Source organism: Polyodon spathula, chromosome 44, assembly GCF_017654505.1.
Source record: "Polyodon spathula isolate WHYD16114869_AA chromosome 44, ASM1765450v1, whole genome shotgun sequence".
In the NCBI taxonomy this organism is placed as follows: Eukaryota; Metazoa; Chordata; class Actinopteri; order Acipenseriformes; family Polyodontidae; genus Polyodon; species Polyodon spathula.
The window spans coordinates 2,191,814-2,207,955 of NC_054577.1; the positions used below are offsets into that span (position 1 = coordinate 2,191,814).

The 16,142-nt window shown below is 45.3% G+C and overlaps 2 protein-coding genes across 3 annotated transcripts; one reads left to right on the plus strand and one right to left on the minus strand.

Moving 5' to 3' along the window:
• Nucleotides 1-933: 933 nt before the first annotated feature.
• Nucleotides 934-6,122, plus strand: LOC121305621 (aurora kinase B-like). Of its 2 annotated transcripts, XM_041237305.1 has the most exons (9): nucleotides 934-1,164; nucleotides 1,794-1,846; nucleotides 1,968-2,052; nucleotides 2,337-2,370; nucleotides 2,527-2,718; nucleotides 2,886-3,024; nucleotides 4,202-4,350; nucleotides 4,441-4,615; nucleotides 4,796-6,122. In XM_041237305.1, the coding sequence occupies exons 2-9, from the start codon at nucleotides 1,799-1,801 to the stop codon at nucleotides 4,964-4,966; spliced, it is 993 nt and encodes a 330-aa protein (XP_041093239.1). In that variant the 5' UTR covers nucleotides 934-1,164; nucleotides 1,794-1,798; the 3' UTR covers nucleotides 4,967-6,122. The 2 variants fall into 2 exon arrangements, with proteins under 2 accessions (XP_041093239.1, XP_041093240.1); XM_041237306.1 differs by lacking the exon at nucleotides 934-1,164 and having other exon boundaries at nucleotides 1,603-1,846.
• Nucleotides 6,123-8,001: 1,879 nt separating this feature from the next.
• On the minus strand, nucleotides 8,002-15,608 carry LOC121305742 (vesicle-associated membrane protein 2). Its single transcript, XM_041237494.1, has 5 exons — nucleotides 15,406-15,608; nucleotides 11,544-11,649; nucleotides 9,218-9,376; nucleotides 8,867-8,918; nucleotides 8,002-8,624 (listed from the first exon to the last, which is right to left on the minus strand). Coding segments are annotated over exons 1-5 (336 nt in total). The 5' UTR covers nucleotides 15,408-15,608; the 3' UTR covers nucleotides 8,002-8,607.
• Nucleotides 15,609-16,142: the final 534 nt, after the last annotated feature.

The following is a 16,142-nucleotide window of genomic DNA, read 5'->3' on the forward strand; positions in this document are numbered from 1 at the left end:
CTGGATTGAGGTTTAATTTAATATGTAGATTTTTTTTTGTATAGAAGCGTAAGCCGTTTGTTTTAGTGTCATTACGGTCCAGCTCTCCACCGCATGCACGATTCAACGTGAATCCCCGAACGGCCCGGGACGATGCAGTCGCGCCACCCCACCCACCCCCACCCACCCCACCCACCCCCGCCGTGCGCCGCACACCACACCCGCAGCCACGTATCGGGACCTCGTCCCTGTCCATGTCCCTGTCCGTCCTGTCCCTCTATCCTCCTATCCCTCTCGATCCCTGGCCCTCTTCGCTCATGTTCCTGAGATAGAGAGGGAGAGGGACAGGGAGATGGACAAGGAGATAGAGAGGGACAGGGACAGGGAGAGGGACAGGGAGATAGAGAGGGACAGGGACAGGGAGATAGGGACAGGGAGATAGAGAGGGACAGGGAGAGGGACGACTCCCACCCCCCCCCCCCCTGGAGAGAGGGACAGGGAGATAGAGAGGGACAGGGAGATAGAGAGGGACAGGGAGATAGAGAGGGACAGGGAGATAGAGAGGGACAGGGAGATAGAGAGGGACAGGGACAGGGAGAGGGGAGGCTGTGTTGACCGATCTGTTGTTTCCATTGATCTCCGCCTGACCTCGTTTTCACAAAACCGGCGACACCGGATCCCAGGCAGGAGGGAATTCATACAGTCTGCAAATTATGAGCCGTAAATTAATAATAATAACAATAATAATAATAATAATGTCGTGTTCCAGGAATTGCAAAAAAAATGCTATCCCTGCAAAATGATATTATTATTATTAATACTGTTATTATTATTATTATTATTGATTGATTTGTGATCTGGTGTATGGGTGATAGTATCGATTAAATAATTATAAGACATATGTTTATTTTTGGCTTTATAAATGAACCGCACCATGGAGAGGGAGGGAGGAGGGAGGAGGGAGGAGGGCGTGTTCTGATTGGCGGGTTGGAGGAAGAATGGCACTCTCGCGTCTAATCAGATCGCTTCTTCTGTTTACCTTTAAACCAACCGCTGGCCGGTGACGCGCGATCAGGGGCGGAGAGCATCCAATGAGGAGAGAGAGAAGGTTTTTTAAATTTCTCGGCGGTTGCGCGGCGGGTCGAGTTCAGGAGCCGCGCCGCTGAATTGAGAGTAAATATCGAGGTAAGAAAACAAGCAAATAAACAAACAAACAACCCGAGCGTTACTGAAGCGTAAAGCGCTTCCACCTGGAATAATACACGCGTGTCCTGTCTGAGTCGTGTCTTCCGTTGCGAGTTCAGGGTGTTTTTGTACGCGAGTGTGTTTGTGTAGTTGTGTAGTTGTGTAGTTGTGTAGTTGTGTTGTCAGTTTAAATACACCTTTGGGTTTTCCACCCAAATACTTTTGTTTCGTTAAATTATGTGGAAGTCCCAAAAAGGTGGTTTAAAACATTTGGGACTGGTTGGTGTTGGGCTGCGTGTTTTGAAGAAGAAGACGGGACGAAGCGTTTCGCCGAGGACCGAACTACTATAATAAAATTATTATTTATTAATTATTATTATTATTATTATTATTATGCAAGAGGAGGATATTAGATTATGCCCCATTATTAATTAAAGGGTTCGTGTGGAAGCAGCGCCCTGAACTGAACCGCAGCGGCTCTGAAGACCTGGAGAGACCCGCTAGTAAAAACACAAGTTGTTCACGGAGTTAAAGGCAGCTAGCGTTCCTGAAGCTGTTTGCAATTTCAGGATGATAAACTAATAATTGAAAATATACTTCCCTGCTCTCATCAGATCTCTTTCTTCCAGGAGTCATGTCTATCAAAGAGAATTTGCCCCCAGCTAGCACCTCCACACCGCAGGTAAGCCCTCTACTCACCAGCCCCCCTCGGGCAAGGGGGGGTCCAGCCCTGGTCCTGGAGAGGTAGGTCTGGTAGGTCTCTGTGTCCTGTGTAACTCTCTCTCTCTCCTCTTCTGTTCCAGTTTTTAACCCCTCTTGGGATCGGTGGTCCTCAGCGTGTCCCGAAGAGCAGTTCTGGAGCCAGTGTCCGGACCGTGGCAGTGTCGGGTCAGTCCTGCAGGGGGTGGGGGGGGGTCGCTGCGTGCTCCTGGCACTGGATCACACCTTCAGCAGCACCACTTATTAGGTGTTGCTGAATGCCAGGACTGTGTTCGGTGTCAGACTCTCTGTGCTCTACCACGTGTTACTCATTGTATTTATAGTGAAGTGTGCCACACAGAAGAGCCCTAGATATTACAAGCATATGTTTCCTGTTTCCATGTATATAAATTTAAAGGTTGTGTTTTTTTTTCTCACAAACATTCACTGTACAATCTTGTGTCTCCGTGCAGGTCCTGGGAGAGTCATGGCTGAACCCCCTGCCCAGTAAGAGCCTTTCATTCACAGTTAGAACTCAGATCAGTGTTTGGACTCTCGTAGCAGTGTCTTCATGGGGTGTGTTGACCCTGTCTCTTGTTGGGGTGTGTTGACCCTGTCTCTTGTTGGGGTGTGTTGACCCTGTGTCTCCCCCCGTCTCTGCAGGGAGCAGTTCTCTCTCAAGGATTTCGATATCGGCCGACCGCTGGGGAAGGGGAAGTTCGGGAACGTGTACCTGGCCCGGGACAGGGAGATTAACTTCATACTGGCCCTCAAGGTCATGTTCAAGTCCCAGATCGAGAAGGAGGGAGTGGAGCACCAGCTTCGCAGAGAGGTCGAGATCCAGTCCCGTCTCAGGTGAGTGTCCGAGGGGAGGGGATTCAAACACAGGGATCGTGTGACTCTGCAACAGGAGCCCTTTTCACCCCTCGAGTTGTATAATTTCTCCCTTACTGGTTCTGTGTGAGTTGGGTGCGCAGGTGTGCTGCTCTATGTTAATCTGACTCTCTCTCGCCCCCCCGCAGGCACCCCAACATCCTGCGCTTCTATAACTACTTCCACGACCGCAAGCGCGTGTTTCTGATGCTGGAGTACGCGCCGCGGGGGGAGCTGTACAAGGAGCTGCAGCGCTGCCAACGCTTCGACGAGCAGCGCAGCGCCACGGTGAGGAGAGGGGTGCACAGGGTGCAGGGCACTGCTACGGGGAGAGGGGCTGTTGGATTGCAATGCAAACTCTGTCTGGATTGAGTGGGGGGGGGGGTGACCTGTCCGCAGCGTCCACATCGGGGCTCAACGGGGAGCCAGTGCGACTCCTCCATCGGCCAGTGTGGAACCCAGGATGGATTGTTGGCTCCCCCTCTGCAGTATATAGAGGTGTTGATAATGGATGGGTTTAGTTGTGTGTTTGTGTTGCTCTGCAGTATATAGAGGTGTTGATAATGGATGGGTTTAGTTGTGTGTGTTTGTGTTGCTCTGCAGTATATAGAGGTGTTGATAATGGATGGGTTTAGTTGTGTGTTTTGTGTTGCTCTGCAGTATATAGAGGTGTTGATAATGGATGGGTTTAGTTGTGTGTGTTTGTGTTGCTCTGCAGTATATAGCGGTGTTGATAATGGATGGGTTTAGTTGTGTGTTTTGTGTTGCTCTGCAGTGTATAGCGGTGTTGATAATGGATGGGTTTAGTTGTGTGTTTTGTGTTGCTCTGCAGTATATAGAGGTGTTGATAATGGATGGGTTTAGTTGTGTGTTTTGTGTTGCTCTGCAGTATATAGAAGTGTTGATAATGGATGGGTTTAGTTGTGTGTGTTTGTGTTGCTCTGCAGTGTATAGAGGTGTTGATAATGGATGGGTTTAGTTGTGTGTGTTTGTGTTGCTCTGCAGTATATAGAGGTGTTGATAATGGATGGGTTTAGTTGTGTGTTTGTGTTGCTCTGCAGTGTATAGAGGTGTTGATAATGGATGGGTTTAGTTGTTTGTGTTTGTGTTGCTCTGCAGTGTATAGGGGTGTTGATAATGGATGGGTTTAGTTGTTTGTGTTTGTGTTGCTCTGCAGTGTATAGGGGTGTTGATAATGGATGGGTTTAGTTGTTTGTGTTTGTGTTGCTCTGCAGTGTATAGCGGTGTTGATAATGGATGGGTTTAGTTGTGTGTGTTTGTGTTGCTCTGCAGTGTATAGCGGTGTTGATAATGGATGGGTTTAGTTGTGTGTGTTTGTGTTGCTCTGCAGTGTATAGAGGTGTTGATAATGGATGGGTTTAGTTGTGTGTTTGTGTTGCTCTGCAGTATATAGAGGTGTTGATAATGGATGGGTTTAGTTGTTTGTGTTTGTGTTGCTCTGCAGTATATAGAGGAGGTGTCGGATGCCCTGCAGTATTGCCACGAGCAGAAAGTGATCCATCGAGACATCAAGCCAGAGAACCTGCTGCTGGGCTTCAGGGGGGAGCTCAAGATAGCGGACTTTGGCTGGTCTGTGCACGCGCCCTCCATGAGGTGAGGGGGGGGGGACGGGACCCTTTGGGGGGGCGGGGGTGGGACCACCCTGCTACCCTTTATGACTCTCCTCTCTCCTCCCCTCTCCAGGCGTAAGACGATGTGCGGGACTCTGGACTACCTCCCCCCTGAGATGATTGAAGGGAAGACCTACAGTGAGAATGCAGACTTGTGGTGTGTGGGGGTGCTCTGCTACGAGTTCCTGGTCGGGACCCCCCCCTTTGAGACCGCCAGCCACAGCGAGACCTACACCCGGATCACCAAGGTGAGTATGGGGGGGGGGGGGTTGCTCTGGTACCCAGCCTCACAGCCAATGCATTACAGTGTGTCTGCATTGACATTTCGCAGATCTTTTGGCCAGGGTATAGTTATCAACTTTCTGTAAGCACTGAACCACCGAGAGCCTCCGCAGTGTCCAGCCCTGTCCTCTCCTCTCCCTCCCCAGGTGGACATGCAGTTCCCCAGCATCGTCTCTCCCGGCGCGCAGGACCTCATCTCCAGGCTCCTCAGGCACTGCCCCTCCATGCGGCTGCCCCTGAAGAAAGTGCTGGAGCACACCTGGGTGAAAACCAACTCTCGCAGGGTGCTGCCCCCAGTGTACCACCCCAAGAGCTGAGCCCAGGCCAGCCACACGCGTGTTACAACCGCCCCCACACGCCTACTGCTGCTGCTCAGGCGAAGGTGTGCCTTGGTCACAGTAAAACCAGGAATGGATCCGAGTGCTATGCAATGGTGGGGTGGGATGGTGGTGTATTTCCAGCCCTGTTCCTGAAGAGGGACCTGCTTTTAAACCACACCTGGACTCAAAGGACTGGGAGAAAAGAAATGGAAGTCTGGAAAAAGTATAGAATTTCGCTGTTGAAAAAGTGTATGAACCGTGATAGATGGATGATAGAGAGAATATTTTACCAGCCGCCCTTACCGACTGTACTGGACCAGCTCCAAGCAGTGCTGCTGTCGAAAAGACTGAATGAGATTGCGCCCAGTTACATAGAATTTACAATTACAACCAGTGCATCCATATTACAAACCAGTTACAGCACCAGTGGCTATACTGGCACTCATACTGAAAATGGGTACAACGGAAAAGCAAGGCGGGCCTTCATATATTAACAAGGTATTCATTTTTGTGATGGCATGTGTATTAAAAAGGCAACAAAAAATTATATGACGTGTTTGTGACTCTGTGTAGCCCAATAGGACAGAGTAGAGTGGAACAGAGTAGAATTTAGAAGGAGGTTAGAAATGACATCTTCAAACTCTTAGTCTGGTCAAAGCTGGCTTGGTCTGTTGACTGCAGAGCTGTTCCACCGGGGTGGGGGTTCAGATTCAAGAGGAAAGCGTTACTTTTACAATGCAACACACAAGCTGATCACAATATATTGTTTTAAACTGCATATTTACATACAGTTTTATTATATTTATTTTTTACAAATACATTTTCTACTTTGAGTACAGTTACAGGTGTCAACAGAACCATATAATTATCATACCACACTTACAACTTGTAATATGTTATTTTCTGTTGCGGTTTTCACTAAAAGACGGCCCCCCCCCCCCCCCCCCCCCCCACCGAAAAGAAGCTGTAACATTACCCAGAATTGCTGTTCCCTCCAAGTACAAAGGATTCTGGGTAACGCCTGCATGTCCACACTCACTGAGGATACACAACACATTTACTTCAAGTTGTAGTCAAAGCAAGCAGCCTTATAGAAACCTGTGGGCCCCATTTTCACTCCTGGTTTTGGAAGCAAAGACTTCTGGGAAGGCTTAGACTAAGGGCAGTTACATTAGGGAGCGGGGGGGGGGGGGAATTAAAAAATCAAAAAAAAAAAATTAAAAAATATTCAGGAAACAACCAGAAATGGTCTGTAAGGATTTCAATTGGGACCATTTCTGGGATACAAGTTCAGTGACAGGGGGAAACTCTTCCGTTCCTTGGCGTTCTCGAAGAGGATATAAACTTCAAAGGTGGGAGGGGAGGGATTTGAAGTTAGTGCAAAATTCTCCAACCCCCCCCCCCCCTAGTAGTGCTGTAGTGTTTTTTGTAGACTTTGATGTAGTGTGTGTGTGTGTGTGTGTGTTTATTTATCAAGGGTCGAAAAGTCACAGACACACGCAATTTGATTTTGTTTTCATGTCTTCTCCTGAAAATTATTTGTGCTTTTCCTAATATGATTTTGTTTATTCTATTTCTGCGTTTTAGATCCGCTGTTAGGATTTGAGTGCCTCTGGTCTACATGTATAATAATAATAATAGGACACGCTGAGTGTTATAAATTTGGTGGTTCTTGCATTAAGATTAAACACAGATTCACCACACCCGAGTATCTTTGCAGAAATGCCCACTGCTTATCCGGGAAAAAAAAACAAATTATGAATTGAGCTCAGGTTTTCATGGTATGTTTATGTATACATGTAACATTAAATCACTATTCGAAGAGGCACGAACAGCAGCAGATGTCTGCAAAATAGTCACACTGGGACTCCAACTACCAGAATGCACTGCAATGTAGCTGGGACTCCAACTAGCACTGCAATGTAGTTTCTTCTAGTTTTTCAAGTTCCAGAATTCTATTAGCTTTAGCTCTGGCAGGGGCAGAAATTTTTGGGCCATTTTATATATATATATATAATTAAATTTTTAAAACTCTAACATGATAAACTGCTTAAGAAAATAACATTTCATTTTATCCTGGATAAACCCTCCAATTAACCATGGAAGAAAAGAAAGTCTACAGTTCTACAGCAGTCTAAAATACCACACAGCACATTACCAGACGCTAATCAAATCTACAGACGTGATTTCACCAGCAAACGTTTTTAATTTCTCTGCCCTCAGAACGCTGGGGGAGGGGCCAGAAAGCAGCTTCACCTTCTCTATTGGCTGCTGTCAGGAGAGACAAGCTAAACATCACAGCTGCAGCTGACAGGCACTGCTAGGGTGTGATTGCAGCTTAACATCTGGTAATTCTGCACCAGCACTCCTGCAGCTAGTAATAATAATAAGAAGAATAAAAAATTGGTCCATTGTTTCCGAGAGCAGTGCAGTTTTTCGAGAAAGCTGTGGAGCCAAATATTTATTTAAATTCTATGTTGTTTATTTTATTTATCTATAGATACACAGCCCGTGTATATTTCTTTCAGAGCTACACTATTTGTAGAAGTGTGTGTCGTTAGTAGTTGCGGGAGCAAACAGAACAAAGTTAGTGTAATTACCTTTTTATTTGATATTTATAATGTTTTTAATTATTAGCATTGACGTCTCCTGTCTGTCTGTCTTGTTTAATCTCCCGCGTGTCTCTGTATATATTTATATTCATATGTATAGACGGTATAGATATATAGAAAGCATACACACCGCTTTCAAGGAATGTTACAGAATTAAACAAACCACAAAAAAATGAACAGTTAAACATTGGTCCTCTGCTACATAAAAATACAAAAAACAGAGAGAGAGAAAGAGATAAATATTTGCTACTTTCATGGTGTACGTCCTTGTGCTCAGTCCTTCGGACGAGATGTTAAACTGAGGTCCTATTGTAAGCGAGTCACAGCTGCTGCTGCTGAGTCACTTCCAATAGGACCTCGTTTGTTTTGCATCTCATCCCAAAGACACAGCACAAGGAGGTTCAGTGACTTGCTCAGGGTCCCACACAGCGAGTCAGTGGCTGAGCTGGGATCTGAGCCTCCTGGTTTATCAAGCCCCTTTCTTTAACCACTGGACCCCTGAGCCTATATAGTGCCCTGTTATTTAGTGCTCCATGGCAGCTCCAGAATGTGCACGTATGACTTCAGGCAGTTTTGTTGGTGCGACAGCATCTTCTAGGAATGTCTACAAGTCTAGCAGTTCGATTGATTAGTGCCATAGAAACTAGTAAGTAACATCAATAAATAAATCCTAACATTTCTACTGTAAAAATGTACCCCAGTTTGTGCAAATATGTATTTCTCTTTTACAATAGATAGATAGATATAGGCAGTTACTGATATGGAAATAAATACACACCATTAAAACATTCTAAACAATTCTCTACAAAGGACAAAAATCTATATCATTGTAATAATAATAATAATAAAAATAATAAATAACCAGCCTATTTACAGGACAGACACACACACACACACTCAGTCACACACACACACACACACGGTCTAGGAGCTGGAAGATTTGGCTCGCAGTGTCAGTGTGACGCTGGTCCTGTAGCTCTCCTTGCCGAATTCTCAACCAATTTGCCATTGGGGATGGCGCCACCTTTAGGTGCTGAAGTACACTGCGAGAGAGGAAGAGAGGCGAAATTAATTAGAAAAGAAAATACAAACCATTCCAAGGATGGGAATAAGCCTCCTGTTGCACAGCAGTGTCACCCATTCCAGCTTTTACTACTATGAGCTTGATTAGCCACAGTGTACAGATTGGATAACAGCTTGTAATGCAAAACACCCAGATCATATTCTCTATACAGCACACTGCCCACACCCTAGATCATAGTCTCTATACAGCCCACACACTTACCAATTATAATGATGAGAATGATTGCACATATCACTCCCAGGATAATCATCATCTGAGAGAGGGAGAGAGAGAGACTGTTTAGCATTGGGAATATTGCAATCCAGCACGACTCAAACCCACTGCCTTCCACACTGCAGCCCTGCGCTTTCTTTATCTAACCACTGAGCTCCTCAAACCCACTGCCTTCCACACTGCAGCCCAGCGCTTTCTTGATCTAACCACTGAGCTCCTCAAACCCACTGCCTTCCACACTGCAGCCCTGCACCCTAACTACTGAGCTGGGAGCTCCCCTCACCCTCAGACAGGTGTGCAGAGAGCTGGGAATCCCCCACCCCTCCACCTCTCCCTCACCTTCATATTCTTCCACCAGTTCTTGTTCTTGAGTTTGGCCGCACTGGTCTCAAACTGGGAGGCTCCAGCCTGCAGTGCGTCTGCCCGGTCGTCCAGCTCGGACAGCTTCTGGTCCCTCTCCAGGACCTTGTCCACATTGACACGCATGATGTCCACCACCTGAGGACAGACAAGGGGACAGGTTAGAGCGTGCAGAAAATACAGCAGCCTCCCTCCTTCTCAAAGTCCACTGCTTTATACAGATTAGCTGTTGTATTGCTGGTCAGTGCGTAGTGTTTGGGGTCAGTGTCGGATTGCTGGTCAGTGTGTAGTGTTTGGGGTCAGTGTTGGATTGCTGGTCAGTGTGTAGTGTTTGGGGTCAGTGTTGGATTGCTGGTCAGTGTGTAGTGTTTGGGGTCAGTGTTGGATTGCTGGTCAGTGTGTAGTGTTTGGGGTCAGTGTTGGATTGCTGGTCAGTGTGTAGTGTTTGGGGTCAGTGTTGGATTGCTGGTCAGTGTGTAGTGTTTGGGGTCAGTGTTGGATTGCTGGTCAGTGTGTAGTGTTTGGGGTCAGTGTTGGATTGCTGGTCAGTGTGTAGTGTTTGGGGTCAGTGTTGGATTGCTGGTCAGTGTGTAGTGTTTGGGGTCAGTGTTGGATTGCTGGTCAGTGTGTAGTGTTTGGGGTCAGTGTTGGATTGCTGGTCAGTGTGTAGTGTTTGGGGTCAGTGTTGGATTGCTGGTCAGTGTGTAGTGTTTGGGGTCAGTGTTGGATTGCTGGTCAGTGTGCAGTGTTTGGGGTCAGTGTTGGATTGCTGGTCAGTGTGTAGTGTTTGGGGTCAGTGTTGGATTGCTGGTCAGTGTGTAGTGTTTGGGGTCAGTGTTGGATTGCTGGTCAGTGTGTAGTGTTTGGGGTCAGTGTTGGATTGCTGGTCAGTGTGTAGTGTTTGGGGTCAGTGTTGGATTGCTGGTCAGTGTGTAGTGTTTGGGGTCAGTGTTGGATTGCTGGTCAGTGTGTAGTGTTTGGGGTCAGTGTTGGATTGCTGGTCAGTGTGTAGTGTTTGGGGTCAGTGTTGGATTGCTGGTCAGTGTGTAGTGTTTGGGGTCAGTGTTGGATTGCTGGTCAGTGTGTAGTGTTTGGGGTCAGTGTTGGATTGCTGGTCAGTGTGTAGTGTTTGGGGTCAGTGTTGGATTGCTGGTCAGTGTGTAGTGTTTGGGGTCAGTGTTGGATTGCTGGTCAGTGTGTAGTGTTTGGGGTCAGTGTTGGATTGCTGGTCAGTGTGTAGTGTTTGGGGTCAGTGTTGGATTGCTGGTCAGTGTGTAGTGTTTGGGGTCAGTGTTGGATTGCTGGTCAGTGTGTAGTGTTTGGGGTCAGTGTCGGATTGCTGGTCAGTGTGTAGTGTTTGGGGTCAGTGTCGGATTGCTGGTCAGTGTGTAGTGTTTGGGGTCAGTGTCGGATTGCTGGTCAGTGTGTAGTGTTTGGGGTCAGTGTTGGATTGCTGGTCAGTGTGTAGTGTTTGGGGTCAGTGTTGGATTGCTGGTCAGTGTGTAGTGTTTGGGGTCAGTGTTGGATTGCTGGTCAGTGTGTAGTGTTTGGGGTCAGTGTTGGATTGCTGGTCAGTGTGTAGTGTTTGGGGTCAGTGTTGGATTGCTGGTCAGTGTGTAGTGTTTGGGGTCAGTGTTGGATTGCTGGTCAGTGTGTAGTGTTTGGGGTCAGTGTTGGATTGCTGGTCAGTGTGTAGTGTTTGGGGTCAGTGTTGGATTGCTGGTCAGTGTGTAGTGTTTGGGGTCAGTGTTGGATTGCTGGTCAGTGTGTAGTGTTTGGGGTCAGTGTTGGATTGCTGGTCAGTGTGTAGTGTTTGGGGTCAGTGTTGGAGTGTGCTGGTCAGTGTTGGATTGCTGGTCAGTGTGTAGTGTTTGGGGTCAGTGTTGGATTGCTGGTCAGTGTGTAGTGTTTGGGGTCAGTGTTGGATTGCTGGTCAGTGTGTAGTGTTTGGGGTCAGTGTTGGATTGCTGGTCAGTGTGTAGTGTTTGGGGTCAGGTGTTGGATTGCTGGTCAGTGTGTAGTGTTTGGGGTCAGTGTTGGATTGCTGGTCAGTGTGTAGTGTTTGGGGTCAGTGTTGGATTGCTGGTCAGTGTGTAGTGTTTGGGGTCAGTGTTGGATTGCTGGTCAGTGTGTTGTGTTTGGGGTCAGTGTTGGATTGCTGGTCAGTGTGTAGTGTTTGGGGTCAGTGTTGGATTGCTGGTCAGTGTGTAGTGTTTGGGGTCAGTGTTGGATTGCTGGTCAGTGTGTAGTGTTTGGGGTCAGTGTTGGATTGCTGGTCAGTGTGTAGTGTTGCTGGTGAACTCACCTCATCGACCTGTGCTTGGGTCTGCTGCAGTCTGCGGTTGCTGGTCAGATTTGGGGGCGGGGTGGGTCCTGCGGGGGCTCCCCCCTCTCCTGCTGCTGGGGCAGACCTGACAACCCCCCCCCCCAAAAAAAAAAAAAAAAAAAAACGCATTAGGGGGAGCACCAGAGTTATTTTACTAGAGAGATTTTTGTTAGTCTGCTTTGACCGAGTTTTGGGGCGCTGATGAAAGCTCAAACAAAGGGTTAAGTGCGAGAGTCAGTGAGCGAGCAGTCAGTGAGCGAGGGATTAATGGATTAAAAGCTTGCTCGCTCTTCTCTGCTCTCCTCCCCCTCTCCCTTACTCCAGCTGTCGCTCTTTTACAATAGAACCTCCCCTCCCTTTCTCTCTCTTCTGTATCCATTTCTATACCCCTTCTTTCTATATCTAATATTTGATTTTAAATAAACACACATGTACAGTTAAACGCACACGACAACCAGAAAAGTACAACAACACAGCAGCTAATCGGCAGTTGATGACACGATGGGTTACTGAAGTCACGGAGACTTCTAGTGGAAACGCTTGTCATTGAATTTACATTGAAGACACTGAGAAAGACTTCTAGTTGTTTAGTTTGATCCATTCAAGGTTTTACTAGGAGTTTAATAATCAAGCTGGTAGCAAAACCTGGACTGGGTATAACCTCTAGGCAATAGGAGTCTTATTCCCATCCTAGAACTTACATTTTTTCATCTGTGTGGATCTCTCTGTGGCTCAGATCCTGGTTTGTTTACCCTGTGCTGTAACCCCCCCCCCCCCCCTCTCTCTTTCTTTCTCTCTGACTCACAGCCTGGTTTTGATGCTGGTTTGTTTACCCAGCAGTTTAAACAAAGCTGGAGATGAAACAATGAAAAGGGGAGGACAGAAAAATCTTCTTGGTGGTGAGAAAGATGTGTTAAATCTCCACGCAGAGTAAAGGCCCTTCAGTACTGTGATAGAGGAATAAGAGAGAGATATTACATCTCGTGGAAAGAGGAGGGGTGTTCTTCATAACACTGGGGAAGACACTAAAGCCCAAACGCTGGTCTGCTTGACTCAGTTTAGTTTCCACGCACAGTGATGAAGGCACTAGAGCCCTTCTGCTCTGCTTGACTCAGTTTAGATATTACTGATGAAGGCACTCAGCAGATGCTTGACTCAGTTTAGTTTCAATAACACTGAAGGCACTGGAGCCCAAACGCTGCTCTGCTTGACTCAGTTTAGTTTCAGTAACACTGATGAAGGCACTAGAGCCCAAACGCTGCTCTGCTTGACTCAGTTTAGTTTCAGTAACGCTGATGAAGGCACTAGAGCCCAAACGCTGGTCTGCTTGACTCAGTTTAGTTTCAGTAACACTGATGAAGGCACTAGAGCCCAAACGCTGCTCTGCTTGACTCAGTTTAGTTTCAATAACACTGATGAAGGCACTAGAGCCCAAACGCTGCTCTGCTTGACTCAGTTTAGTTTCAATAACACTGATGAAGGCACTAGAGCCCAAACGCTGCTCTGCTTGACTCAGTTTAGTTTCAATAACGCTGATGAAGGCACTAGAGCCCAAACGCTGCTCTGCTTGACTCAGTTTAGTTTCAATAACGCTGATGAAGGCACCTGCAATGCCGGGGTCTGGCCAGGCGGTGGAGCCAAAAGCGCGTACGAAGGTCACCTTCCTCGGAGAAAACCAAATCAATTCAGCACGGCTCGGTTGCCATGGCTAACATAACGCTCGCCAATTTAGGCTGCAAAAGTATTGCTACTGAAACACAGGCTATGTCTTATTAGTTTTTCGTAAACTGTTCCCCGTCGTTAATAATGTGTATGTGTGTGTGTGTGTGTGTGTGTGTTTATTTTTTTGTTATTTTCTGCCCGCCCCTTAGAAACCGCTTGCAGTTTCACATTCTCTCTCAGCCGGTTTCAAACCCTATTTATAGAAAGAGAATCTGTTCATCCATTAAAACACACAGCGTTAACCAATTAGCATCTCCGCCAAAAAAATGCAACACCGGGATAGCGGGCTGTGTGTCACAGGACTCGCACAGAGACAGTTAAAAAATATATATTTTTCGCTCCCCCCCCCCCCCCCCCCAAAAAAAAAAAAAAAAAAAAAAAAAAACAGGAGCTCTGTAAAATACAAAATGTGAAGCGCCGGGTTCTCTATAAAATATAACTCCATAAATCCATTCAAAATATCAATCTCATTTTATAATTGACTAGTCGAACCACAGTCCGACTGAGTTACTTAGTCGTTCTAGATATACAAAAACTAATCTGGTAATAACGACATAACAATAACAATAATAATAATAATAAATGGTGTTGTCATCGATATTATTAGGTACAGTGTCAACGCAATTCGGGTAGAATTTTATTTCAGGTCAGCCTCATTTCAATCGGGTTACAATGGTCATAGAAATATACATATAAAAAAATGATAATATTTTATATAATACACACACTATACTTTATTTTTTTAGGTTTGAGCCTGGTAATAATAAAAGCAGCCCCAATCTTTGTTTTAAACCGATTATATATATATATTATATGTAATATTTGGTTGTGCCCCTTGTTATAGTTTAATAGTAAATGCCGCCTCTCTCTTCGGTGAAGCCGTTAAAGAAACATCTCGCGGTGGAGTCCGAGCCATCGCCCTCGTGCAGGGCGCCTAGTTCTAGAACGGTCATTTAAAAAAAAAAAAAAAAAAAAAAATTCAAATTCAAAATTTTAACGGTTAACTGTCGCCTCCTCACGCCATCCCATCACGGAGAGAGGAGGAGGAGGACGCGATTACACGGAGCTGCTGCTCTCCCGAAAAAAGGACACTTTCCCGGGATATACTGCGTTAAATAAGACTGTATTCTCTTGCCGTGTCGATAACAACAACCATCTGCAACCTTATCCTTCAGCATTCACCTCAGGGCTGAATGTTTTAACCGTTTACAATTTGACAATAAAAGATACACACTTGCAGTTACACAAGATGTATTAGCCAAGAAATACCCATAGTCCACAGAAAACGAGATTATATATACATATATATCTATATCTATATCTATATATATATAAACTGTATATTATTCGCTTCACTATCATACAAATCGAAACATTTGCCGCTACTGCGAAATAAAACCCTACGATGCCGCTTTTAATTTGCTACGGAGGGTTTTAAAAATTAAAAAAAATTTAACAACCAAAATGTTGGTTTTACAATAGTAATATTAAACTATAACGATTGCTTGTCTTTGTAATTAATGCCACAGTCTAGAATTTACTGGTTGCACACACACACACACCACACACATCTATACAATATATATATATATTATAATATATATATATTATATATATATTTTTATACGCAAACACACAGTGCGTTTGTATGTTAGTGTGGCTCATATATAAAAAGAGTAAGCATCGTAAGTTTTTCTCATTCGTCAGCATTCAACACAAACCAGTGGTCTCCTCAGAAAGCCTGAGAGTCAAAAGATGGTCAGGACTCGATATTTCGCTCAATACATAATTGTAATTATGTCTACTCAGGAAACACAAAATGACACATTTGATAAACAAATTTGCTGTATATGTATATAGTATATATATATATATATACACACACACACAGAAATATGAACAATAATAAATACATGCCATATAACACGCGCAGCAAAGTGTGCTATTGAAACATATTGAAATGTCTGTTCATATATGTTTGCTATATTATTATAACAAACTGCAAACACAAATCAATCGCAGCCTCCAGTGTCAATGCATATATTTACTATGCATGCATCTATCTGTTCTGATCGGTCTTTTTTTTTTTTTTTTATTAAATATTAATGTGAGTACTCACATTATTGGATTTATTTCAGCTGCTGGTACTTGTTTGGGGTGCGCGGGTCACTGGCGGTAGCAATAACGATAATAATGTTAATGATAATGATAACGGCAAGGGTGTCGCTTGCTCCTCGCTTTGCTTGCACGGCTCCCAGCTCACCTCCTCCTCTCTGCTCTCCTCAGTATTAATGTTGTATAATATGGCGGCTCGGCGCCTCTCTCCTCACAGAACCAAGACAGCTCGCTGACGTCACCCGCCATCCGGGACCCCAGGCCAGGGGCGGAACGCTCCGGGCTTGCGTCACCTGTTGTTTTGTTTTGAGTTTATTACTTTAATAATAATAATAATAATAATAATAATAATATAATAATAATAATAAACTATTAAAGAAACGTCAGGAATTAATAAGAGATGAAAGAGGCAAGGTGGAGAGCTGTCAGTCTGTCTGACAACAGACCAGATGTATTAACAAAACCTGGGTTACAAAAACTGACACACACTGAGCAACACATATATCTATTATATTTGAATTTATAAACACAATAATATAAAAAGTAAGATATTTTCCCGTCTCTCCTCTCCCTCTGCAGAAAGTTCACGCCGTGCGTCTTCATTGACAGGGCTGCGTGCCGGATCTGGAAGGCAGCTAGCCTATATTATGTTATTAAAATGCGTCATTTCACACAGACTGAGCAGCCAGCTCCGCAGCGTCGACATTTATATTAACAACAAAGTCATATATTATATTATAT